A 26,750-nucleotide genomic window follows, 5' to 3' on the forward strand; every position below is an offset into this window, starting at 1 on the left:
TCTTAACAAGTCTGACATGAGTCGAATTGAATCATTACCATTTGGAAATTATGAGGTGCATTTTTCTACCACTCATAACATCTGTTGCAGCCAAGTCTGTGTGTGTGTGTGTGTGTGTGTGTGTGTGTGTGTGTGTGTGTGTGTCTGTCTGTCTACCCCTATGAGCATATCTGCTTCTGTTAATGTGATGTATTAGTGCTCAAGCTCAATGAACAAAAGTTGAAAAATCATTCAATAACTAGAATAATTAGAAATTGGAATGGAAATAAACAGCTGTGGGCTGAAAACACTATTCAGACCGAAACATCCCAACTTCTGAATACCAAACAAGATCATTTGTATTGTCTGTAGTCACCCTGCATACTGCCTTTATTGTGTTTTCTAAGACTTCTGTATAAACAATGTGGTAGAATGTGATAAAAGGAGAAAGCAAAACTAATTTTCCTCTTGGAAATAATGTGTCACATTGTAAATCCTTCTTCTTTTAGAAAATAATTACCTGACCCTCTTCTTATGCCTGTAAAACAGAAGTCATATTTTAAGCATATTCCTTAGTTGTACAATAGATGTGTGTTCATCCCTTAAAAGCCTTTCAGCAATTGTTTGTGGCAGATTAGATTTTGCGTATGCCACTGAAAATGAGGAAGCAGACAAATATGGCAATGCTGAGTTGGGACTGAAATGTGAATAGCATTGTTTAAAGCTGCTATAATCAATATTTTTCTATTAACAATGGATCACATGACTTCATGTATGTGAAAGGGGTCACTCACAGTGATGAACCTGCAGATAATGATCATTGACTTTGCTGTTCTCTTCAACTTTAGCATCTTTTCACCTCACTGTTTTGGTAGTCAGGCTCACAAATTTACTGTTTTAATCTACTCTCACCGCTCTCTCCAGCATAATTTTCAGCAGCATCATGCAGCTGTTTTCAGAGAAAAAACCTCCAAACTCCACTGCACACTATCTGTCCAGTATCAAACAGCAGGCAGATAACGTTAGTTTACTAGCTGGTAAACATAGTGGAGCGTTTTGCAGCTAAAGAGCCAGATATTTCCCTCAGGAATTGGTGGACACCAAACCACAGGTCAAATATGAACATCCCTAAATTGCAACCATAGTTTTGTCTTCTTAAATTGTCACACAATTTACAGATTTATGTGCATTCACACAAATAATCCTTAAAGGAGTAGTTTGAAATTTTGAGAAATACGCATATTTGCTTTCTTACTGATAAGTCCCTTGTTTGAGCAGACAGAATGAAACAAGAGTAACAAGGTCATTATCAGCCTGTTGAAAGTGAGAACAATGGACACGACTGTGCACACACAGACACCAACATTCACATCAGTATAACAATTCACATGCATGCTTGCTGTACATGCATGAACGTGTGTTTCTGCATTATTCATCCTCGCTGCATTATTCAATATCATGTGGATTCTGGGTACACAGTTTCATGCCCTTTTCAATTTATTTCCTGTTATTTATTTCACTGGATTATTCTGAATTGCACACTTATTTTTGGCACAAAGAGAAATAATAATCTGGATTTAAACGAGGATCTGTGCTCATCTGTAGCATCAAGCAGGAGAGTAACTGCTCCTACTGGTTGATATGTAATGCAGAGATGACTCCAGGCGTTGCTCAGGACACTTTAATAATAGATAAACCTACCAGCGTCCACAATCTCGTTTAGACTTCTAATTGGTGTTGGGGGCAATGAGTTGAAGGTATCTCGGGGTCGTGTTTGTGGGCGTATAGTCTATGTCTGTGTACTTATAGGGTGTAAGCTCTACAATGAGTCATGATTAGAAAGCATCATGCCTTGCCGATTTTTCCATTATGAATTCCTCTCACACCTTGGGGCTGATTGTTCAAAAATGGCATGCCACTAGAGCTACTGATGATCCACATTATAGCTCAATCACGGAGCTGCATACAGCTCTGAGTCATATGAATTGTATTTACGAAGTGCTCTTGTCCATAAGGGCAGTATGCAGAAAAGGGGTTCAGAATCATGGCTTTGATTTTGGGTCGCATTTGTGAAACTCGAGATGCTGAGTTTAACCTCAAGGCCATCTTGCAGCTCTGTCTAAACATCCTTTGCATATTTTCAATCTATTTACTGTCTGCATGAATGCATTATGGGAGAGTGAGGATCTGAGACATTTTTCCTGGAGTCACTCAAGACAAGTCTTTATATATTTTACTATTCATTATATGTCATTCTCTTGGAATGGATTCGTAGAACTACCTCTCAGAGTTGCAGAAGCTGATGTTTCAATCATTCAACAATCATTTCAATCATTGTTTTTAAGGGAATTTTCACCCACTTTCAATTGAAGTTGACTTCCAGTTGACTCAGATTGGTGGGAGGTTGTTTTGTGATATTTATGCTGAAGATCATCCACACACAAACATGTCCTATTTGTCTGTTTATTTTCCTCCTAAACAAAAATGGGAGTGTTGATATATTTTTTACCCAAATCATTATTTTTATTTTTTCTAATTGCTGAGCTGCCCCACAATCTCTCCACATGCACCTGACAACTGCAGAAGTACTCCTTGGGGTATAAGTACCCATCTTTATTTTGTCTGATAATGTCATTTTTCTTTTTGCAAGCTCTCTGGCACTTGTGTAATCATCAGGTCTGATTAGGATTTTAAGCCTCATAATACAGCATACAATGTAATATAATATGTGCCTCTATAATATATCTTTTTCTGTCTGTGTGCATCATCTTGATCATCATCACAGATCATCAGTACTGTGGGAATGCAGCAATTACAGAATCCGACATGATCAATAAAACATATTTTGGAGATATCTGATCTGTATGTGTGTACTGTATATAATATATAAGTATACCAGACATGCCTGTTGGGGTGAATTGTAAAATGTAAACTATATCACAACAAGCAGTCTGGGTTATGGCACATGTTCATACCTCAACCTGGATTTGGATAAACTGTTGAAAATGGATGAATCTAATTAACCAACACACTATTATGAACCAATATCATTTCATAATCTAATCACTGTGACACTATTGTTGTCTTATACTGCCTCCTACTGATTAAAACCTGTTTAACAACCCTTGTTTCATGTTTTTGTCTTGTTTTCGTGGATAGAAGAAGTCGCCCTGCAGGAAGAACAGACTACTCCAAGGAATGTTCATGGACTTTAGACTGTTCAGACTACAGTTGTAAAGCTGAGAGCAAATGTAAACGCTGTGAAAGAATTCATTTCCACCTGCGACATGAACTACTTTAAGTGATGGATGATGGTTTCGTTCATATTGCTACAAAGACAAAGCGTTTCCATTTGAGAAAGAACATCAACATGGCTGTCGTCTCCCTGAGGTAAAAGCCATTTAACCCAGTGCAGAAATAATCATAACAATCTGTAGGCAATTCGGGAAAACAACACAGTTACAATACTGCATGAGGCTAATGAGGAGTGAGACAGAGAGAAACCATTCAATGACACACAGGCTGTCTAAATTTGGTGCACTTACTTAAAATGCAGGGTTGATATGAAAATTGGAACACCCATGGTAGTGTAGGAATATGTAATTTGTCCTTGTATGTTATTATACAAGGACACTGCACATTCTCCCGTCTTCTCATCAGTGTCATGTCAGGATCAGCACAATAATACACAAAACAACTGGAGATTGTGTGAAGGGTGTAGAACAGTGAAAGTCAATGTTTTTTAATTAAACACATATAAAAATCATTTTCATTCTAGTACAAACCAGTTAATGTCATGACAATGTGATACAGATCCAGTCAGTACAGACCATCTCACAACACCCACAACAGCAGTTTCTCTCCACCTGATCTGATACGATCTTGTGTAAAGTTGAAACTTTCTTCAGCTCCATTTCTACATCAGCGCCCCACGCACTCTTTCAGCACCGCATGCATGTTCGCTTGGCTTGCTGTTGCTCTTGGCAGCCAAACTCCAAATTAATTAAAATACTAAGCCATCAACGAATTAGCGGAGCTGTGTTTTCTCATAATTTTGCAGTCCAGTTATGTCAGCTGTATCATCAGGGAACTAACTACTAAAACCAATCTAACTTTCATTTCACACTCACTTTTATAAAACTGATCTGTATCACACACACAGAAATGTAATGTGTTGTGGGTAATGGAGTTTGATAACGGTACTTTTTGGCTTTACAACAAATTTTAGTTAAACCTTTTTTGATAAGGGGGTCAAGCCAAATGTCTACAATAGCATCAAAATGTTCAACAATCTAAATTTACTTAAATACGCCCAAAAAATATATTTCAGGAATATGAGCCTTTACAATATGTTTCTAAATGTATTAGAAGTATGGAAACCAGGCTGTTATAAATGTCTGTCCTTGTTAGTAGTCAAAATGATGGAGAATTCACCCTGGAGAAACAAACTGACTGAAATGAGAGGAAGAAATACTTGTCCTCTGAATAAAAGTGAATTTAGTTTTTTACATGCCCACAGGCCTTGGTGAGGAAATGCATTCAGTGGATGTTTGCATAATGTATATCTGTCTCGTTAGCAATTCATATCAGCAACTGTTTCGGGTTCTGAATGATAAGTGCAGTTTGTTTGGAGAGCAAACAGGACTATCACCCGCATTATCTGTGAACCACAGATGTGTACATTTGAGCATCTAATAAATACAGATAGAGTTTGAATGGGGTGTGGGTTAATTTGCTTATCTCTCATTATCAATTCACATTCCCTTTCATTTGATTGTTGAGTCTTAAAGTGTCATGGCTGAAGGGGTTCAAGTTAAAGTTGAAATTGAATTTTAGTGGGTTTTTGTATTCAGTTGTATTCAGCAGATGACTGGATTGGTTCAGTTGGGTTTGGTATGCACGCTTTGTTAGTGACAAGCTGGTGACTGGCCCAAACAAACTTTCACCCCCGGAGACATGACAGACCAAACTCTAAATTGCCAAAACAAAACAAAAAAAACCCAAAACAAAACAACAACAACAACAACAACAAAACACTGCAAATCTGGCATGGGTTGGTGTTTGAGGGGCTGGTGTCACGAGAACACTGTATGCAACAACAATTAAACTAGCTGCAGTCTGTTCAGATGCTAATTTAAAGGAAAAATTATGATTTTATTCAAAAATGTAAAAAAGCTTGGGAAAAACACAGATAGGATTACAAATTATAAGGCTGATCTGTAATAATGAGCTTATCTGATGTGGCTGTGGGGTATACGAAAGACAGAGAGGGGTTGGGAAACACTGACTTAGACAATAAAACAGGCGTATGTGTGCATGTATGTGTGTGCAGCCATGTTCATATGCATGTGCTTCTGATTTGTTCTTCTTCTCTTGGAAGATGCTATAAGTAAATGTTTTCCTACAGACACACCTTGTAAACAGGTCTGGTTTGCTGCATTTGCTAATTACCAGAGAGAGTTCACACTCAGCCCGGTGACAACTCCGTATCACTGTCAGCCAAGACTAATTGAGAAGGTGGATTGTGGGCAGAATGACCTGGACCTGAGGAAAGAACATTAATCATTACAGGTTTGCAAACGTTCTTACTGATAAGGTGTGTGTTTGTGTCTGTGTCTGGTGCGCACATGCATGACCTCAAGAATAATTTGAAGTAGGTGAGTTGTGGAAAGCCAAGGAGAAGCTGGAGTTACTTGTTAAAGAGCTCCATCTAATGGCCAACAGGTAAAAAAATCAGCTTATTTTATTATTTTTATTCACCCAATAAAAAGCAGGTCACTGCTTAATTAGTTTGGGAATCCAGACTGGTCAGTTGGTTTACGACCGTTTGACAGTGTAAATTTGGAACTGGTTTGTAGCAATGTTAGATTACTTTCCCCTCAAAATTAAAGGATACATTTTTGGAGTATTACTGTATATGTCTGGTCTACTGATGTCAGAAAGTGAAGTTGATTTTAAAAATGGGCATATGCCTGAGTTTTTATGCCTGTAACCCGGCGACAGTCGTGGCCAGAGGCATGATGTTTTGGGGCTGTCCATTTGTGACGTGAATGCAATATCTGAGGAATGCCTGAAGGGAAGTTCATAACATCGGCACAAATGTCAACTTGGACTCAGTAATGAACTGTTTAGAATTTGGTGGTCAAAGGTCAAGGTCACTGTGACATCAAAATGTTATGCAGAAACACTTTTCTGGCAATTATTCAACACCATAACTCCATACCATAAAGGAGATTGTGACCATATTTCACATTTTGTCATATACTGAATTGGTGACACTAATCTTGGGTGCCCACCTGGAAACTGTGGTGATTTTACAGATCTTCTGTGCTAGCGGGTTTAAGATGTGCGTGAAGCCTCCACTTTTTAGAATTTCTAGCTTCTTTGCATTTTGCTTTCCCACGGTACTTGTATGAGTCCACCCTCTTCACTTCCTCTCCCAGGATGAAAACCAGGAGAGAGGGCCTCTTGTTCCTCTGGTAGTTCACCATAAACTGATTTTGAGCTTCAGGTGATTTCATTGCACCATGTGACGACACTGTCTATCATTCCTCTCTAGTCCTCTGTAAAAATAGCCTCTGAGTGAAGACAGCAAGTTTCTCACTGGAATCATACATGTCAATATAGTGATAACTTCCATTTTGCCAAAAAATACAATTAATACCTTTTATTAAATTCCCTTCACTAAAGTCTTCACTAAAATATTATATGAGTCTGGACAGACATGGATGTAAACTGCAAACTGACTTGGTGGTTTTTGGATATCAGTACTGTGATGTGACCTCTCCCCTCTCTGCAGCAACCACACTTGTGCAACACTAGAGGAATGGTTTGACATTTTGGGAGGCACGCTTATTCGTTTTTTTTATCGTATTTTGGTGAGAAGGTTGATACCACTCTAACGTTGTATGTACATCTGTCTTTGATGAACTTGAACACCATTGTCACTAATAATCTTATTTTGAAAGTATTGTCCGGAAAACGCTCCGTTGCTAGGTAACGTAATTGAATCCCGTTTTAGCGTTAGCTGGTGGACTGACAGGCAGCTGTTTGATTAGGGAGGAAGTCATGAGGTAAAACATCAATGTGTTGGTCAGGGGAGCTGTAGCCTACCAAAGTACGTTATCAAACATGTAGTTTAATGGGGTATTTTTAGCTTTTAACTGTCGTATATATGTATGTACGTATCTTATGTTGTGTAAACCTGATAAAGTGATACTCCAGTACTGCTACCTAATATTTTAGCATAATATGATTTTAGCACAGAGTGCATGGCCAATAACCTCATCATAAAGTTAGCCTTAAGTTGGCAAACTGATGTGAATTTGAACACACAGAATTTAAATGTTTATCAAACTATGTTTCACAACAAACAATTATCAATATATCAGTCTTAGACTACTAATTGTGACTCCATCTGCATAATTTACTATCAAGCTATCATGCAACAGAATGACACCTTATATATTATATTATTGGGAGCATTTTAATCTAGCTGGTTGAGGCTGAGCTAATTGTAACTACTTTATATACTTTTGGGAAGTTTAATCTATAACAGGGCATTATATTTCATAAACTGGTGTCATATTTTGTATGTAAACTATCTGTTAATAAATTGTAGCTGTTAAAAAAAACAATGCACTACAGTAAAAAGTGTGATACATCCCTCTAAAATGTACTGTAGCAGAATTATAAACTAGAAGAAAATGAAAAGACCTCCTTAGGGTTTAAAATTTTAGCAACTACATTAACTAAATGACTGCAAAATGGGAAAAAAAAGAAAATCTTAGTGCATCCAATCCTTTGCTTTCTTTTCTCCTTGTCCCTCTTATCTCCTTTCTTTACACCCCCAGCTTACAGGAAGAGTGTCCCCAGGAGCCCCAACCGGAGACACTGCAGCCCGTAGCAGCCAGAATAATTCAGAAGGCCTGGAGAAGATATGTGGTGGGTGCTGCTGCTGATGCTGCTGCTGTGGAAACACATACTCTTGCACATGCATGAATTTAAGTACACAGGCAACAACAAAAACTCTTTTTTCCTACCCAAACCGTAGTACAGAGAGATCTTCAAGTATTTCAAAGAGCTGATCAATAATTGCAACCAGCGGGATCCACAGACCATCCTCAAAACTGTCAATCCTCGAGAGGTAACAGATATCACACTCTATAAAATAAAAACAACAAATCAAACAAATGGTAAAATGTGTTTTTCCTGTTGCAGGCAGAGCTGCTGGATGCTGCTGCTGGGGTGTTTATCAGATTTCGACTTGGAGGGGTAAGCTTCATGGGGAAATTGCTCCACAATATGTGAATACGATAATGCAGATGTACCTGCTAACATCTCATGCCTTTGCCTTCAGATCACCTTTCCTCCCAACATCTATTACAAGATCTTTACCCATCGGCCCATTGCGGATGTGTGTGCCAGCAGCCCAAAGGACTACACACAGCCAAGCCTGAAGAAGCCTGTGGCCCGGCAGACCAACAATGGCTGGCCAATCACGCAGGAGGACCGATCAGGGTGGTACCAACGTATGGAGAACAACAGCTGGAGGCTGTTCTGTAGCAAGGTGAAGAACATGTTTAACACAAATGAAAATGAAAGTCTAAAGTCTAAAAGTCTAAAGGCCTTGAAATAAATAAATAAACAGCTACAACAGACATAAACAGACTTTCTAAGAAGTTTTATGCCTTGATCATGCCAAATAGTTTGATGAACGTTTACATATTGCTCTCAGATGTCGTTCATTTAATGTCAAAGTTAGCCATAAACTGTTAGCCACTACAAGCAGATGTCATAAACCCTGTGTCCATGGGTTTCTTCATCAGGTCGTTCCCGAGGGTGATCCCATTGAGATTGGTGCACACAAAAAAAAGAACTTTCATTATTCCAGACTGCAGAGGAAACAGGATGTAGACAAGTGGAGGAAAAGGAAGAAAATTGAATGGCTGAAGCACATGTGAGTTGAACTAGGTGTGGGTGGTCTAAGATCACAGTCATGCCATCATGTTTTTGTCTGTTCCATGAAATGAGCATATTTGCTGTGGCCTCAAGTGGAAATGACGGGATAACGGTGAAAGCTAGCCCTAGTTTATGTCTATTGTGTATTAATATTACATTTCAGTCACAGAGCTAAGTATGGAAGGTAGTCCCTCTTCATCTCTAATACCCCCAGCAGGTGCTTCAACAACACTTACTGCTATTTTGAAGATATGTCAATAATTGGAACTCCATTTCCAAATCCAGGTAGCCGGAAATTACATATCTCATTGCTTTTTGTATGACTCAAGAAAACATGACTACCACACATATTTTGTATGAAAATATGAATTAACATAAAGTAAAATGAATATCGATAAATATAACTGATAATTAAACTTTTTAATTTTGGTTTACATTGTACAAATTAAGCAAGGACGTAATAGGCTAATTCTGCAAATTAAAACCAGTATGCTATTTCTGTTTATCTTTAATTCTGGGACATTTTGGGAAAAACACTTATTTGCTTTTTTGTGAAATATAGATGAGAACATTGATACCATTCTTATGTCTGTACACTAAATATGAAGCTACGTCCAGCAGATGGTTAGCTTAGCTTATTATAAAGACTATAGCTACAGGGAAACAGCTGGAATGGCAATGTTTACTCTGCACAAAAACCAAAGTGTAAAAATGACATGTTGTGGTTTTACGAGAGGTTATGTTACCTTTGGACTAAGCCAGGCTAGCTGTTTCCCCCTTTTTACAGTCTCAGTGCTAAGCTATGCTAACTGGCTAATGGCTGTAGCGTCATATTTAACAGAAAGTTACTAGAGTGGTATCAATCTCCATCTTTAACTCGCGATACGAAAGTAAATAACTCTATTTCCCATAATGTCAAACTATTCTTTATCTCTTTGGATACAGTTGGTTCTATCCCAAAATTTGGGAAACACACACCTCTGTGGCAGTGTGATGTGGAGTCTTGTGTGACAAGAAATCCATCTCGTCTTCCATCTATCATTATCTGTCCTCTCTGTCCCTTACATACAGGTACAACGAGGGTCGTCTACAGGCTCATCCGGTACATCGGCACATAGCCACCCTGGTGGGAAGTTCAGCCCAGGAAGTGATGGACACCAGTGAAGAGAAGGGAGACGATGAGATACTGGAATGGGAGCTAGATGAGCTCCTGGCCTGGACCAACACTCTCAACTTTGAGGAGTAAGATACTTTTTTTTGAATAGACATATTGTAAACAGGGTCAAAGCTTGTATATTTATGTTGAAATGTTCTTCAAGGCTTTGCCTATGTATCAGTACTTTTTTTAATGTATTATTTTGCTCTCTTGCTTGTGCAGGTATATACAGGAGTGGAGATATTTGGCCTGTAGTCACTCCTCTGGGCAGAACCAAGGTGAAAATATTTCTATTTTACAAACTTTTTTCTCATTATTTGTAGTAATGACTGCATATCTTTGCTGCTAGTAATAGTCAAACTTGTTATTGTCACTCATTTAATGCTGTTTAGTACCTGCTGTACTGCCATCTGCTGTTTAAGTTTAGTACTAACAAAGCTGTCTTTCCATCAGCATCTATCTCATCTACTGTTATACAAAAACCTATTGATGACCATGCTTCTGTTTTATTTTCTTTCACTTCCATTCTTCATCCTCTTCTTCTGACAGGGGAGCCTTCATCTCCACCCAGGCTACCTGCTCATGACTTTGCTGGTGTTGCTGACGAAGACAGTTATGTTGTCCTCACAGACACGTGTAATAATGTCCAACTCTAGACAACTAGAAATGTATTATCTGTGCAGTCAAGTCGTTATTGACACAATAATCATTTTCAAATAAAGTATGATAACTCTGTTTGTGTTATAATTATGTTTTTATTACAGCAGTTAAGTAAACATTATGGTAATCATTCTGTATTATGAGTCATTACAATTAGTGTTTGAATGAGATGATGATTAAATCTATTATTTAATCGCTGTGACGTCAAACCAGATCAAACTGCTCAGATATGTCCTCTGAATATAAGAGGACTTGAGGGTGTAATTTGAATGTTTTGCACTGTTAGTAAAATATATTAATTTAAGTAAAGACTTGTGTGCTTAATGGTTTTAGGTCGATCTTGTTTCTCATGGTCCAATCACTGCAAACTAATGTGTGGATAAATTTTGCAGACTGCAATGTTTCAGACATCTTTCAGAACATGTGTATCTATAGACTATATTATGGGAATCAACCAAAATGTACTCTTAAAAAATATACATGACTTTTTATGACTTAAATGAAATTATTAACTGTATTATCACATCCTGTTTGTATTTCACAGTTCTACAAAAAACAACTGTTGAACCAAATGTCACATTTAACGTCAAACATACTTTGCTTTTGAGACTATCATACAGCAAATGCAAAAATTGTGTTTACAGTCTTTATTATATAGAGACAGAATAAAACCCCATCACAACAGAATACACAAGAGTGTGTATGGTCTAATCATCAGTAACAAAACAGTGAACACAAAAGGGAAGTAGTTTGACAGTCATTGTGACATTGTTTCAGCAGGTTTTTGTGAAAATTGTGAAAAATGAATGGGACTGAATACCAGTAAATAATTGCCTGTTAATCATTAAAAAGAATATTTCGCTAAGGTAAGGAAAAGAGGGGGCACCCGGATTTGAACCGGGGACCTCTTGATCTGCAGTCAAATGCTCTACCACTGAGCTATACCCCCGTTGCCGATTATCAGAAGTTCATATGGGTATAAATAACTATAGCTAGTATACGTGTTACTTCTGTATCGTGATATGGTGGAACTGTGATGTATACGTTAGTGTAATCAACAAAAAACTACCTACGTACACAGTGAATGGCAGTATTAGCGTGCAGTTGCCTCATTATGTTGTTGTAAATTATGCGCTGGCGTAAGCCCGGATGCAATATTTTTTCCTAACATGGCGAAGGCATAACCCGCCCTACTCTGCCTCTGATTGGCTTACGCTGATATTCATACTCTAATTCTAACCAATCTTATTCCTCATACCTAAACCTAACCAATCCAACGAACCAAGGTAACGAGTACTAGCCAATCAGAGGTAGAGTAGGGCGGGTCATGTCTTCGCCATCCTAGGAAAAACAATTGGGAGCCCGGATGTGTCGTTAAGAAAACGCGACCCAACCGGATATTCAAGTGTGTTGAAAAGAAAGTGGAAGAAACGGAATCAGGATGGTATGGCTCAATTGTTATCTTCTTTATTGTAAATGTTGTAAATATAACCATGTTCATGCCCTGCTTGGTGTTGTTTAATGCTAGTTATATATATATTTGACCCCTTCGCGCCTTTGCTCTCTGTCTGTATCAGCTCTCAAGTCCAGTACATGTGAATATGATTAGTCACTGGAGCTAATGCTAGCTCGTTAGCAGTTAACGTAGCTATGAGGTTAGAGGCTTAGCTAGACACCTTCAGTTTTCAGTATGTGTTTTTTGAATATTAGCACATGTTAACGGTGGATGTGTGTTTTTTTTGTTTGCAGAATTGTCGAGGACTCCGCTCTCAGCTGAAGGACAGTGTACCTGTGGCCGGCTTGTGTCCGCAGGGAGCTTATGGAGTTCAGGACTCTCTGCGCAGCGGGTGAGAAATTGATCAAATTAATCTGGTGTGACCTAATGTTATATGTTTAACTGACAATTAACTTTTATTGAATCCCTAAAATACAAACAGAAAATACAAAATTCTGACAGATAATTAACAAACAAGTGAGTTCTACCATCTCTAACCCCTCTCCATACCAATTTGCAAATCGTGAATATTTACCAAAAGCCTCCATATAAAATAAATATCTGTCTGTATTTCTGCACTATCAGTCAGTTTAAAGAGGAGTATTAACTCAGCATCCAGCAGTCTAGACTGCTTTATTTTTCCAGATTTGTTTCGGATACACTTCAAAAGTTTCTTGACTGGACTCTTAAAGTATCTTGGCTATCTGGCCAGAGTAATATTTTTTACTAGAGTTGTACAAACAAAATTTATTTGTTTCTGACATATATAAATCAAATAATATCAATCATAAATATTATTACTATCCTTCAATTCTCACTGTATTTACATCTTACAGCACAAGTAACATGCATTGTCAATACTGTAGAGCAGCACTGACAGAAAATCAAGACAACAATTGTTAACTCAAGTCAAATAAATAGAAGAAGTAATTAAATAAAATAAAAATGGTGGTCTTGGACTGATTCTTGTAGAGACATTAAGTACTTTTCCACTGGCGCCCATGTTTTGGCATATTCTGTCTCATTATTTTGCAGTCTAAAGGCTGCTTTTTCTAATTTCATCATTTCTGTTGCTTCAATGATTGATTCTTTCTGAGTTCCAGTTATTCATGATTACATTCTTTGTGACCATACATAGCGAGAGAAAGATCTTTTTGTTCTTTGAAGATACTTTTTTGCTTATTTACACTTATTTTCCAACTGTAAAGTGTCCTGCCCAGGAAATAACTTGGTAACGATGCTTTAAAATATACCTGCAACATAAGTTGGGCCAAACAACTAATCGATTAATTGAGAAAATAATAGACAGATTAATCAATATTGAAAATCATTGTTGCAGCCCTACTTTAAAAACAAATTTGAGGGATACTAATAAAGAAATGAATATTTTCCCATATAATGTTCTCTGATTTTTAAAAAAAAAAATTTTTTAAACACTTGCATATCAGTATCATTGTTGGCCTCTGAAATCCAGCACAGTCTTGTTTAGTTATAAGGTCTTAATCAGCAGTGCACCATTAAACTACTAGTAATTTAAATGTAGTGTGACATTCTCTGCATAAACAAGTGTGAGATGCACAGAAGGTTCTGGTACAAATACATTTAAACGGCTTGACTTTTTATGTGAAATGACACATGAAGTGTGTGTGACAGCTGTCTTGTAATTACTGAAGAGCAGCTGTCTTACCAGTTAGGTGTTTTGGTCATGAATTTAGGTGATAGCACCACCAAATTAACTGTACATGATACTGAGTTTTACCTTTTTTGTGTGTGTTTCATCTTTTTCTTAACAGCTTCAGCAGTGTGAAGAATGAGCTCCTTCCCAGCCACCCGCTGGAGCTGTCAGAAAAAAATGTAAGTCATTTGAATTACCAACACTGGTGTTTTCTCACTTTTTGACTGATTAGTTCTCTTCTTAGCACTGTTTAGACATGTACAGACTGGGCTTGATTGACAATGCCCTGATTGCTCTGATCTGGTCATATTTAGTGCTTTTTGATCAAAAGGTTCCAGAAAATAAGAAACAAGAGGAACTAAATTAGGAAGCGTTCCCTTTTGCTTATTACTGTTTCCACCGTATCTGATGAACTGTGAAGATTAGACAAATTTGTCCAATGACAGATCAACCACCACTCACACTCACTCTTGGTTTCGCTCAGCTCCTTCGTTGAGTTTCTCGCACGCCACTTTTTTTTTTTTCTTAAAGTTCGGGAGCTGACAATAAAGCCTAACTTGTTTTTTTAACATAAATAAACAAGTGATGTCTACCCCACATCCTAATATTGATACTAGTTGCACAAACAGCCCCTTCTTGTTATGTTAATGAATTGGTGCACAAGTTTAAACAGTTACAGGTTTCGTTTCTGGATTAATTAAATAGTTCTCGGTCTCCTGAGAAAGTTCCTGCGGTGGACACACCCTGCATATTAATTTAATGGGTGTGACATCACATAATTCCCAGCATAGCTTTGCTCACATTCAATCTGTGCAGAGGTCAAAACATATTGGTGAGAATAATCTCTATTGAGTCAGCATGAGTCATTCAAACTGCACACTACAGGCCTTTTTTACAGCAGACCCCTTAACTTGTCATAGCAGGAAAAGCACCACTAATTACATTAACGATGCCTCAGTTGTATTTAGGTGTCCCAGTGTGTCATGCGTGTGAGCCAGGCACTCCTAACTGCCAAACATTAATCCATGTTATTAATCACACTTGTGCCTTTTCTACTAAGACTCTGTTTTGTCTTTTTTATATTATCAAGGATCATATCAAACTGAATCATCTGTACATTCACATGGATGTTTAAATATTTACACAACAGAATACCATGTTTTATTTGACAGAAGCAGATCAGTAGCCCAGCCCACACTGAAAAATGTCATCAGAGTGAACAACAGAATAAATAATGGTGGAAATGGCACTTTTCTTTTTTTTTTTTAACATGTTTTTGTTTCTGTGGTGTGCAGTTCCAGCTGAACCAGGATAAGATGAATTTCTCTACCCTCAGAAACATCCAGGGTCTTCATGCTCCGCTCAAACTGCAGATGGAGTACAGGGCAGCTAGACAGGTAACACACACACACTGCCTGTTTCATAGAGTCGCACAAATGTAGCTCTGATACCCCTCTTCCTTTGGCTCCTCTCTCTTTTATCGTAATGTTTACTGTATTTTTAAGTCATTCTTCTTCTCTTTCATTAACTCTTGATGCCCGTCCTTCCTTGTTCCAGATCCAGCGTCTGCCGTTCCTACAGAGTTCAAACCTGCTGCTGGATACACTCAAAGGCAGCGACGAGTCCATCGGCTTTGAGGACGTCCTCAATGGTGAGACCCTCATACATTCATCTTTACACAATCGTTGACACAACTGTCGAAACATGATGCTTAACCGCCCCGCACTGTGTTTGTGTCACGTTACCTTGCAGATCCAGCCCAGAGTGAAATGATGGGCGAGCCACACATGATGGTGGAATACAAACTGGGCTTGTTGTAAAGAAGATGGACACAAAATACACACACATAGATTTAGGTTATTATTTGTCTGCAGTCATTTGTTTATCGGATCCAAAACAAAGGTGACCAACTCAGGTTCTGGAGAATTGTTATCATCTTCTCAGAAGGACTGGGAAAGGACGGGTGTGTGTGAGGGGGGGGGAGGGGATGACATTGCAAATAACATAGACGTGGGTTACTGAGTGTTGAGCATTTTTATTCATCTGCTGGTGAGACTCATTCAGACAGGCATTCACTGCTGCTTTTGTATGATTCCAAACCGGTTGGTATTTCTAATAAACTGAAACATAACAATCTTCATGATGTGGGTTCATTTCAAAAATTATTTGATCTTTTTCAATTAAACTTGTACTCATGTTGTCACCGTAGGGCACCATCAAAACTTTTGATCTTATTTAAATATGTTGTCACCACTTCAGGCGACGGCTAGCAAAATATTGTGATATAGTTTGGCTGCAACTAACATTTATTTTCATCGATTGCTCTGACAGTTATTTTTCTTGATTAATCGTTTTGTCTATAAAATGCCAGAAAATAGTGAAAAGTGCTCATTACAGTCCAGATTGACGTCTTCAGGTGCCTGTTTTGTCCAACCAAAACAAAAAAAAAATTCAATTTACTATCATGTATGACAAAGAAAAGCATAAAATCCTCACATTTGGCAGTTGTGGCAGTTTTACTTAAGTGATATTGCTTATTAATGTCCTGTTGATCGATTCATCGTTATACTATCGTACTATTATGACAGGCTTAATCACACTGCAAAAAGGAAACAGGAAACAGACAGGAAGATCTCTCAAGTGTTTCATCCCCTTTCAAAGCTGAATCTAACATTTATACATCAAGAATTTTAAGACTTCTGTTTATCTCACCCTCCAATGTCTGGAAACTCTCATCACAACCTGGGCAGACATTGCTGACATGAGACTTTGGCCCAATCTCAGTGTCCCACCCCCCCCAAACCCTAAACCCTCACAGACTTAACTGACGTCACCTGATAAGTGCTTGAGTGTGAGAAGCTGCCAGGGCTCAAAATGGTTTAAATAGGAATGGGACGGCACTTTGCGACCTGACACCAAAACATGTCATGTATAACTGTGGGTTTGGGACTTTTTATCACTCAACTTTTTATATTTATAATTCTATTGTCATATCAACATGACTGATTGGAATTTGTCTTAGTGAGCTCACTTAAACAAAAATAGAAAAAGACAAAAATAGCAAAACCTCTCATTCATAAAGCACATAATACATTAAAGTATAAAACAGACAGGTAATATCCAACCCATAAAATAATCATGTGCACTGCAGTCAAGTAAGGGACCGAGTGCCTGATTTCGATGTCTTCCAGGCTCTTGCCTCACAGAGTGGACAAGAGGAAATTGTAAATAATCAATGTACTAGTTTTTTGTCAAAACAGCGTCATTAAGCAAAAATGAAAAGAGATGGTTGGTGAATAAACTGTGTGTTAATGTAACCTACGCACCTGTTAAAAGGCACAGGTGCAGGATGGTTTACCATCAAAAATAACTACAAGTAACTCCACATGTGCAGAGAAAAGTTTACTGGGGTGTATGTCCAGAGCAACACTCGTAGCACAGCCAGACGGCATACGACATCCCAAAATGTGTCTCCATGCGTTTGGACTTAATTAGACATTATTAGGAAGATGGATAAAGAGATGCCAAGGAGGTCAAGTCCAAGTGTGGCAAAAATCTTGCCCAATTGAAAAAGCTCCGAACTTACTTAATTTACTTACCCTTATGGACGATGAAACAGGTTTTGCTTGCTGTAATCATTCATCCTGTTCATACTGACCACTCAAAGTAATCTCTTCCTAATGGGTTTCAAATGCAAGTGATGGGGGTTAAAGGTTAAATGGGGCTAATATGAGGCTTCTGCGGTCTGCATTAGACAAATCAAGTGGATATCTTGAGGAGGTCTGTTCAGTACCAAATTTCCTCTTGTTTTGTTCCTGGATGGTGTTTTTGTATTGAGCTGCCATGGAATAAAAGTAACATACAAAGGGAATTTTGTACTAAAAAGACTAATGAGAGTGAGTAAAGATACTTGATTGATTAACTCAGACTGCTAAAGCCTCAAATTAACTTCTGGTAAACACTGGAATACATTTTCACTGAACAAGGACTGTGTATTTTGTCCCCCATCACTTCTACAAAAGTGTGTGCATATTGACACCTGTCTGTTGTTTCCAGACAAACATGAAAAATTGTGAACTTATCCTTTAATGTCATTTACCTAGTAAGGCTATTTTGATCTCAGTATACACAAATGTTCCAATGCATTTTAATACATTTATCACTATCAACACATCATTTAAAGACATTGCAATTTGATGTGATTTCATTTACTGTGGCACAATCATTATAGGTTTATATAGGTGCACACTAATGCACTCCAGTGCTAAAACACGAACAGCAGTCAAGTCAAATGATAAAATGCAATACATTTGTGCAAATTTAAATCTAAAAGTCTAAGTAAAGAAAGCCAAATGAATCAGGCTTTGTATGTTCATATGCAAGTCTTGATCAGATCTGTACATCTAGGCACCTATATGATGTCATATTTATATATTAAAAACCTATATTTGTAGTTAACAGCATGTTTAGATTCTCTTCTTCTACATATTGATACCTAAGTCAAGATACAATTTACAATTTCATTTAGCAGACGCTTTTATCCAAAGCGACGTACATCTGGGGGCCAATACAACACAAAACACCACTGACTTACCCCACTGCTCTTGATACCTAAAGGTGACCTCCTTAGTATCTCTCGATTCCTGTTTCCTGAAATGTGTCATTTCATTCACGTGTAAAAAGAAATGTCAGTATGTCATCTGCTGTGTGAGGAGTGTTGCTCTGGACACTCCGGCAAGCTTTTCACTGCATATGATAAAGAATTACTAGTATTAATCTTTGACAGTTCTACTGCTCCTTTACTTAAGACAACTTGTGGGAATATGTGCGAAAAATCTGGTTTGCACTAATTTGTGCTTTAAACAGGATGACAATTTATTTGTGGTATCATAGAGGGAAGATTATATTCTGTTACACACACACACACATAATCCCAGGATAGATATTTTTTAATATTATCCAAAACAGGGCATTCTCAATAACTTGATTTCTAAAATTCACTTCATAAATCATCTTTAAAATAGAGCAACAAACACACTTGATAATAAGTTTCATAGAATAGACCGACTCTAAGGTATTAGACACTAAGGTACTGACAGGTCTACGGAGCACACATGTGGTCATCTCTGAGGAGAACGTTCTTGCCAACCTGGGCGACACTCTCCGTCAGAGTTTTGCTCAGGCTCTGGAGATTCCAGATGAAGTCTGCTTGACAAACCTGATCATAAAAGAGGTTGCAGAAAGTGTAAAGTCAGTCCTCTCTGTTCGTACTCACACTGAGGAGCCAGTTATAAACCAGTGTGTCACTCCACCCCGCAGACTGAATGTAATGGTTTGTCATGCCTGCAAAATGCTGGGAGAATTCATGACAAAGGTGAAAAATTTGTACACACCTCGGCCATGCAGGCCAAAAACAAATTGGGCCACCCATGTACAGGACGCAAAGGAAGAGGTTGAGGTTCTAGAGATGGAGACTCTGGAGAGTCAGGATCTAGAGATGGAGGACACTAATGACCTCTGTGAGTCACCAGTGAAAACTGGGGGGGAGACACTCTAGAGAAAGTCACATCACAAGACAGCTTTGTGATTAAAACTAGTGAAGCTGTTCAAGAAATACAGTAATTAGAAACAAGGTTCATGAAATAACAGAACCTCTATTAGATAAAGTGACGGAGTCTGAAGGAGGAGAGGAGGTGTGGGGCAACATGAAGTGTGAACTCTCGAGTAAAAGGTATAAAAATCAATTAATTTCATGTTATTTTCAGTATTTATAAAGGAATTAATAATTTATCTGTTCACCTGTGTAGAAATAACACTACACGTGAAATTAATATTATGCACTCGTTAAGTTATATATATATATATATATATATATATATATATATATATATATATATATATATATATATATATATAGACACAACATTATATAAAATCAACATTACAAAGATGACCATGACTAAATATAACTGTCTCATCTTTCAGTATAGATGGCAGTCTAGACCTCACAGACACAACTGAAGCGACAAAGTTGAACGAAATAAAGTAAAGCCATGGATGTGGCTCATGCCCCCAGAGGGAGTGCTGGACAAGGCCAGAAAAGCTTTAATTCAGACCCATGGAGATCCAGCAAACAGAAAACTGTTTACCTGGTAGCAGCTATGATGAGGGACCCCACAAGAGGCAGCAAAGATTCCCAAGACCATGTCCACATCAAGGGGTGTTTCAAGGAGTATATCGAGCTCTTTCCTTCTGGCAGAACTGCCATTGCCATGAAGGAAGAGCAGTATGCTGGGAAAACTCCCCAGCACACTGCCATCACCCAGCAAACAATCTCATATCAATAATATGTATTCTGTTGTAATTTGCAGGTTTTTCATTGGGGCTCACAGTCCCGCACAGTGGGCTGACTGCAACAGAGTGTTTGAGGCCATCTTCACAAGGCTCGGCTCTCTACCCGAACACTGTGTGCTGTGACGGAGTGAGGATGTCACTCTTCACAATGGTGATATGTGTTTACAAGCACATCCGTGCATCATCACAGCCTCACCTTTTCATCCTGCCACTAAACACTGCTGGGGAGTTAAAGTTCAAGGGGAGACTGGAAGCTTGGGCCATCTCCCCAGGCTCCACCACCACGTCAAGCACTTCATGTCACCCATCTCTCCCCCCTTCATTATACCATCTGTGCAGCTTCCTACGGAGCCTGGACAGAGAAAACAGGAGAGCACACTGGCACTGTCTCAAGAAAATATGTAAGGACAACAGATGTTACATATGAGAAACAGATAGAAGACTCAAACAAAACACAACATTGTTACTTATTTTGCATTTTATTTCATCACGTTTTATTGCACTTTTTAGTTTATTTATGCCTTAAGTTGTTTATGTTACACATCATTATCATTATTATTATTATTATCATCATCATCATCATTATTGTTGTTGTTGCTATTATCATTGTTGATGTTGCTTTTGTGAATATATTAAAAAATATAAAATACGTTCGGACATTTCTGTGTATTGATTTCCTCTCAGTCATCTTCTTCATTTTATTGTTATTATTATTATTAATATTATTTAGTTAGATATTACAACTTCACTCAGAAAATCTACAACTTTTAATATCTACACAAGAAAGGATTATCCGAACTCAACTTATGTAGAGAAAAAACAATAATTCTCATATTTGTCATATTCTTTGTCTTCATCCTCACTGGATTTTACATAGATTTCCTTCACACTTTCTGCACATATTTGTGTGACAATATGAATATACAGTACAAATAAGATTTCAGTTACTAACCTTACTTATTATTTATGACTGTTCAAAACAACATTATTTACACATTCATTTTCATAAGGATTTGGATATTTGTGTGACAATATGAATTTACATCATCAAAACAAGATGTTAAATGGCAACGTCGTCTGCAGTTGTACAGCGCCTTGCCAGTTCTCCAACTATTCAAAGCGCTTCACATTGCATGACAACAGTTACCCATTCATACTCCTTCATACTGTTTGCAAGGTGCAGATTATTCCACCATATTCAAATTGTAATTCCATTCCAGCGTAATAGTACTTATGTGGACTTTCACTTGTATGGCGGAAGCGTTACGATGGTCACTTGGGGTGTACTTCATGCAGAACATGAGTGGACTGCCCCGACAGTAACTGAGGAGAAACATTATGTTCCTCATCCGCACAAACAATTTCAACATTAGTGCCATTAGCTATTCCTCTACTAAGGAGTTTATGTGGTATATATAGTTCAAATTTGACATGGGTGTTTAACTTATGGTGCTAAACTTATTAAAACTATAATGAAACCATATCAGTTCTTTTAACATGCTTTCGAAGTTAATACAATGTATTTATTTCTGTTTATAGGCTTGATTTTGATTACTTTATATCTCTCTCTCTCTCTCTCTCTCTATATATATATATATGTCATAGGCTGCAAGACATGCTGGGAGGTTGAATCACGAGGAAGGAGTTACGTCAGCATATCCACAAGCACGTATTGCTCGTAAGAACGTTTATAACAGCTTGTAATTAGTACAGTGTGCTGTAAACTTTAAACTTAAAACGCTTTAAACTATCGTATAAATGCAAAAATACGACGATCTGGGTCCATGTAACGCTTATCAGTTCAATTTTTAGAAAAAGTTTTTATTTCTATTTGTGTCATGGGCTGCCTGAGAAGGCGGGTCTAAGCACCCGACTCAAATTACTTCTGATTGGCTAGCGGGGGCTGCTCTTCTCGCTAATCGTCACACCTGTATTCAAGGATTACATCCGGTCATGGCCGCGCACAGGTACCGCTGTCTTAACTGAGTGTCGCCAGTTCTTTTCTCTAAATACACATGTGGTTGAGGCGCAAACTCACGAGGAAGACTATGTGATGATGTAAATATACAGCATATAGCTTGAGAGTCATATATAGTGATTTTCCCGTATTGCCCAGGACGAAAAAGCGAAATACACTAGCCTATGTAGCTAAAGTTAGCCTTGAGATACAGTGTGTCCACCCGTCATAAACGCTACAGCAAATGTAGCCGCTGCACAGATTGAATAAAAAAACAAAGTCAGATTTTAGAAGTTAGACTATCACTGTAAAGTTGATTAGCTAAGAAGTCCTCTCCCTTTCCCAGGTAAATGCATACTGTGAGTCAAGGGGAATTTGTTATAAATGTTTCTGTGTAGATGTTCAGCAGCGTAAGGATACATGATCTGATCCCTCTTTTCCCTGACATCCCTCTCGTCTCAACTCATGACATTCTCTCAGCTCTCTCTGTAACAAACACTTTGCGTATACATCTGTCCTTATAAACATGTTTCATCACAAGTTTGTCCATTATTTAGCCGGTAACCAATGTATAGTAGTTACACATAGCTGCAAAAGTCCTTTGTCCTTTATACTTCTTTTAATGAGGCAGTTGCTGAAAACAGTTGCTACAGTCTTTGTAAGACACAGTCCAAATGTTAGATTTGTCTGAATTTTCTCATTTTTATCCAATAAAAAAACAATTGTAATGATGCCTCCAGTTTTGTGTCTTTTCTTTCATCCTGTTCTGAGCCTAGTTCAAAAGCAGCAGTTTTTTTAGAAAGTTAAATTTTTTTAGAAGTTAAATTAGAAAAACTTAATAGCATTCACTTTACACAAATATGTATGTCTGATATTCCCACTTACTTGATGAGTGGTGATATTCTCAGGAAAGTGGGAATATCAGTCATCCACGTCTGTGTAAATTGAAATTATGTGTAAACTGTGCAGTTATGTTAGCACAGCTGAAAACTGTTGTGCTGATTAAAGAAGCAATAACATCAGCTTTCCTTAGGCTAGTTTAGTATCTGGAGTGTCAGCACTTGTGGGTTCAATTATGTCTCAAAATGGCCAGAAAAAAAAAAAACTTTCTTCTGAAACCCGTCAGTGTATTCTTGTTCTGAGAAATGAAGCCATTCCATTGAGAAACTGCCAAGAAACTGAAGAACTGATACAATGGTGTGTACTACCCCTTTCACAGAACAGCACAAACAGGCTCTAACCAGAATAGAAAGAGAAGAGGGAGGCCTCGGTGCTCAACTGAGCAAGAGGACAAGTACATCAGAGTCTCACAGGTCTGCAACTGGCAGCTTCATTAACTGGTATCCACAAAACACCAGTCTCAATGTCAACAGTGAAGAGGGAACTTCAGGATGCCGACCTTCTAGGCAGAGTAGCAAAGAAAAAGCTGAGACTGGTCAATAAAAGGAAAAGAATAAGATGGGCAAAAGAACAGACATTGGACAGAGGAGCCCTCACCTTCATCTGAGCATATCTGTAATAATCTATAAAAAGATTTTAGGTTATTAAACTTTTTAGAATCTCCTCAACATCCACTTCGTACTCCAACTTCAGCAACACATGCCACAATTATTTTGGGAATTAACAAACAGTGCAAAAAAAGAAAAAGTTTAAATAAAAATTAAAAAAAACAAGAGAAATTGTCTCAGTTTGGTCTCTGAGGTTTATGTTTTATCTCATGCTTTATTTTACCTTTGCAATTGATTTTATATGTTGGGAAAATTAAAAGTCAACGCTGCACTTTAGTGCACAGACTTTTTATTTGTGTATTTATTTATGATATATTAATTGAATCAACTAATGCCACGCTCTACATCATTATAGTCTGGGCTCATTTTTAATGGCTGTTCTTTTACAAGCTTCTAAAGACACAAATACTAAATCTGAAACAATTACCTTAAAGGTAGATAAACCCCCAATCAATGAAAGATGATCAGCTGACTGGGCCTGATCAGTCTTCAGACACTTTAAAAAAAAAAAAAAAAAAAAAGTCTTAAACTGATCCCAGTGAAGATGAAAACTTCACTATATTCAGTTAGTTAGTACTGGGACATTGTTATATCAGTGCAGGTGAGAAATACAGTATATGTATATGTGTTTCTCAAAAGATATTTTGTTTATAGGCTTTGTATTTTCTGTGATATCGGAGTGTTATTTCTATAAACACATGTTTGCTTTAATAATGCTATAATAAAGAATGAACTTAGAATGGTCAAAAGGCTGGTCAAGGCCGGCGGTGAGGGAGGGGAGAGAAGAAACGTAGAGGTTCTGTAACTCACTGTAGCAATCAATTGAAATCTCACCGCCATCGGACCAGCCGGTAGAGGAGAGGCTCTGTCCCTCTATTTATAGGACTAACGGGACTTCAGTGTTTAAGTAACGGTGCTGAAAATATTAAAATGTCTCCCAATGAAACCATATCAACTGTTTTGACATGCTTACGATGTCCACGACAGTGAAAGAACGTATTTTCCTGTTCATAGGCTTGATTTCGTTGACTTTAATACATATCCTAGGCTGCAAGGCATGCTGGGACTTTGTGTCACGAGGTAGGATTTACGTCAGCTTATCCACAAGCACGTATTGGTGTTTATAACAGTAGCCTACAGACAGTGTACTGTCGTATAAATACGCAGATACGACGAACAGGCGCTACTTTTGCAATAAATGAGCAATTCTGTCGTTACTGTTGCTGACTGCAGATATTAAAGGTGATATGTGTGTTAAGAGAGAAATCCCTGTGCAGACAGTTCACAGAGTCAAACGTGTTCAAGTTAGGTAATAAAATATAACACTCGCGACAACAGCTGATTATTATGGACAGTAAGTCAGATGTAGCAGCTTTGCTCAGTTGGTTGGAGTCTGTTCAAATTAATAAACCAGCAGCAGGCAGCTTCTTCTTTGCAAGGGAATCAAAGATGTTGTAAACAACTAGTCTCACAAGAAACATGAACTACTATGAGAATAAAAAGACAAATGAGCAACACAGAAGCAACATTTCTGAGCTGGTGTTTTATTATTTCCTGCACATTCAGCTGCTACATGAGCAGTCTTCTCTATGTCTACCATTTCACCATTTCTTTCTCTTTGTATGTGGATAAAAGAAACTCGGATTTAAGTTTTCAGCATTTGACAAAGCTATTGGTGTGTTAGGCTATTATTCAGGTTTGACCAGGCATCATGCATAAGTCAATTATACATATATATACACTGTACATATACATACAGACTGTATATCATTATCAGTGAAAAATGATCAATTTTAAACATTTTAAAAATCATTTTGATTTTTTTAAACATCCTCAGAAAATTTCACTTCAACTGAATATTTTCAAGCTTTTAAAGGCTTATATGCTTTGTCATAAAGTATATAAGTAGTCCTCAAGCCTGGGTCAAGATAACCCTGATGACATCACATGTTTCACAGACTTTAATGCAGCTCCCTCCACAAACAAAAACATTACAACACAGGCTGTGCTAGTAACCATGACTAGGAAACTCATCTGTGTGTAAAATCAGTGGAGTGTGCCTTTAATATCACAACAAGCAACGGCAGATATTATCAGATGTTTCCACACTGTTTGTTTTTCAGGTGTAAAATAGAAACAAAGTTCTCTTACAGTATGCTGAGAATGTTTTGTTCAGATTAAAACTGCATAAATGAGAGTGATTACTTGAAATACAGCATGTTGCAGTGTAAACAGCATTGTTCACGCCCACTAATCACCCACTAGATGGCAGTATGGATCCACACTGAGCCCCTCATGGCCCACAATTCTTGGTTAACCCACTTTCTGGATCCAGCACACCAAAGGTTCAGTATTTTGGCTCTTAGTGCCTGAGGGGACTCAGCTGAGAGCCTGATGTCACTTTTCATACATGACTGGAAAGCAGCTTAACCCGAGGCTGTTAAAGGCTCATGATACTGTCTTTGACAACAAATAACACTCCCTGTGGGTCAGCTTAGGGCAGATAGTAGCCATAATACACAGTGTAATACACTAGATCTGTTTGCACCCTTGTGTCAAGCGTCCTGCTCTGCTCATCCAATCCCCAGTGAGTTGTTCAGTAATAGTATTGCATGTACTGTAAAGGAGCAAATCCAGATCATATGGCACGAGAGGGTAATGCTAGAAAGTACACAACATGCATAATGCTTAGGTTTAAATCAGAACCACTGTTTAGCAAAACATGGCCCAGGAACAACAGGACGACCACATAACACAGTAAACTACATATACAGTGTATGTATGCATCCTATAACAGCATTACATCATGTATAGAGTGGGTGCATAAAGTGCATCTCTTCAGTGTAGTCCATGATGTTCAACATCATATTTAAAAATAGAAGTCCTGAGGCTGAGAAATCATTAACACCAGGATGTTTTACAAACTGTAATCAGTACCAGTGCTGTATGTTAATGAATACCAATTCCTACTGAGTGATTAGAAATAGTTCAGAGTCTGTGGGCGA

At 37.9% G+C, this 26,750-nt stretch overlaps 2 protein-coding genes and 1 non-coding gene across 3 annotated transcripts; 2 read left to right on the top strand and 1 right to left on the bottom strand.

Annotated features, from left to right (window-relative positions):
* The first annotated feature begins 6,975 nt into the window (after nt 1-6,975).
* On the top strand, nt 6,976-10,831 carry c21h11orf65 (chromosome 21 C11orf65 homolog). The gene is made up of 9 exons (XM_067577898.1): nt 6,976-7,052; nt 7,833-7,923; nt 8,033-8,125; nt 8,200-8,253; nt 8,339-8,548; nt 8,808-8,938; nt 10,012-10,182; nt 10,319-10,374; nt 10,646-10,831. Exons 1-9 carry the CDS (start codon nt 7,048-7,050, stop codon nt 10,750-10,752), a joined length of 918 nt encoding a protein of 305 aa, XP_067433999.1. The 5' UTR covers nt 6,976-7,047; the 3' UTR covers nt 10,753-10,831.
* Nucleotides 10,832-11,633: 802 nt separating this feature from the next.
* trnac-gca (transfer RNA cysteine (anticodon GCA)) lies at nt 11,634-11,705 on the bottom strand. Its single transcript has one exon. It is a non-coding gene; the product is annotated as a tRNA-Cys (tRNA).
* Nucleotides 11,706-12,106: 401 nt separating this feature from the next.
* Nucleotides 12,107-15,881, top strand: pomp (proteasome maturation protein). The gene is made up of 6 exons (XM_067578223.1): nt 12,107-12,200; nt 12,506-12,603; nt 14,045-14,105; nt 15,222-15,323; nt 15,484-15,577; nt 15,679-15,881. The coding sequence occupies exons 1-6, from the start codon at nt 12,198-12,200 to the stop codon at nt 15,744-15,746; spliced, it is 426 nt and encodes a 141-aa protein (XP_067434324.1). The 5' UTR covers nt 12,107-12,197; the 3' UTR covers nt 15,747-15,881.
* Nucleotides 15,882-26,750: the final 10,869 nt, after the last annotated feature.

This window comes from Thunnus thynnus, chromosome 21 (assembly GCF_963924715.1).
Source record: "Thunnus thynnus chromosome 21, fThuThy2.1, whole genome shotgun sequence".
Lineage (NCBI taxonomy): Eukaryota > Metazoa > Chordata > Actinopteri > Scombriformes > Scombridae > Thunnus > Thunnus thynnus.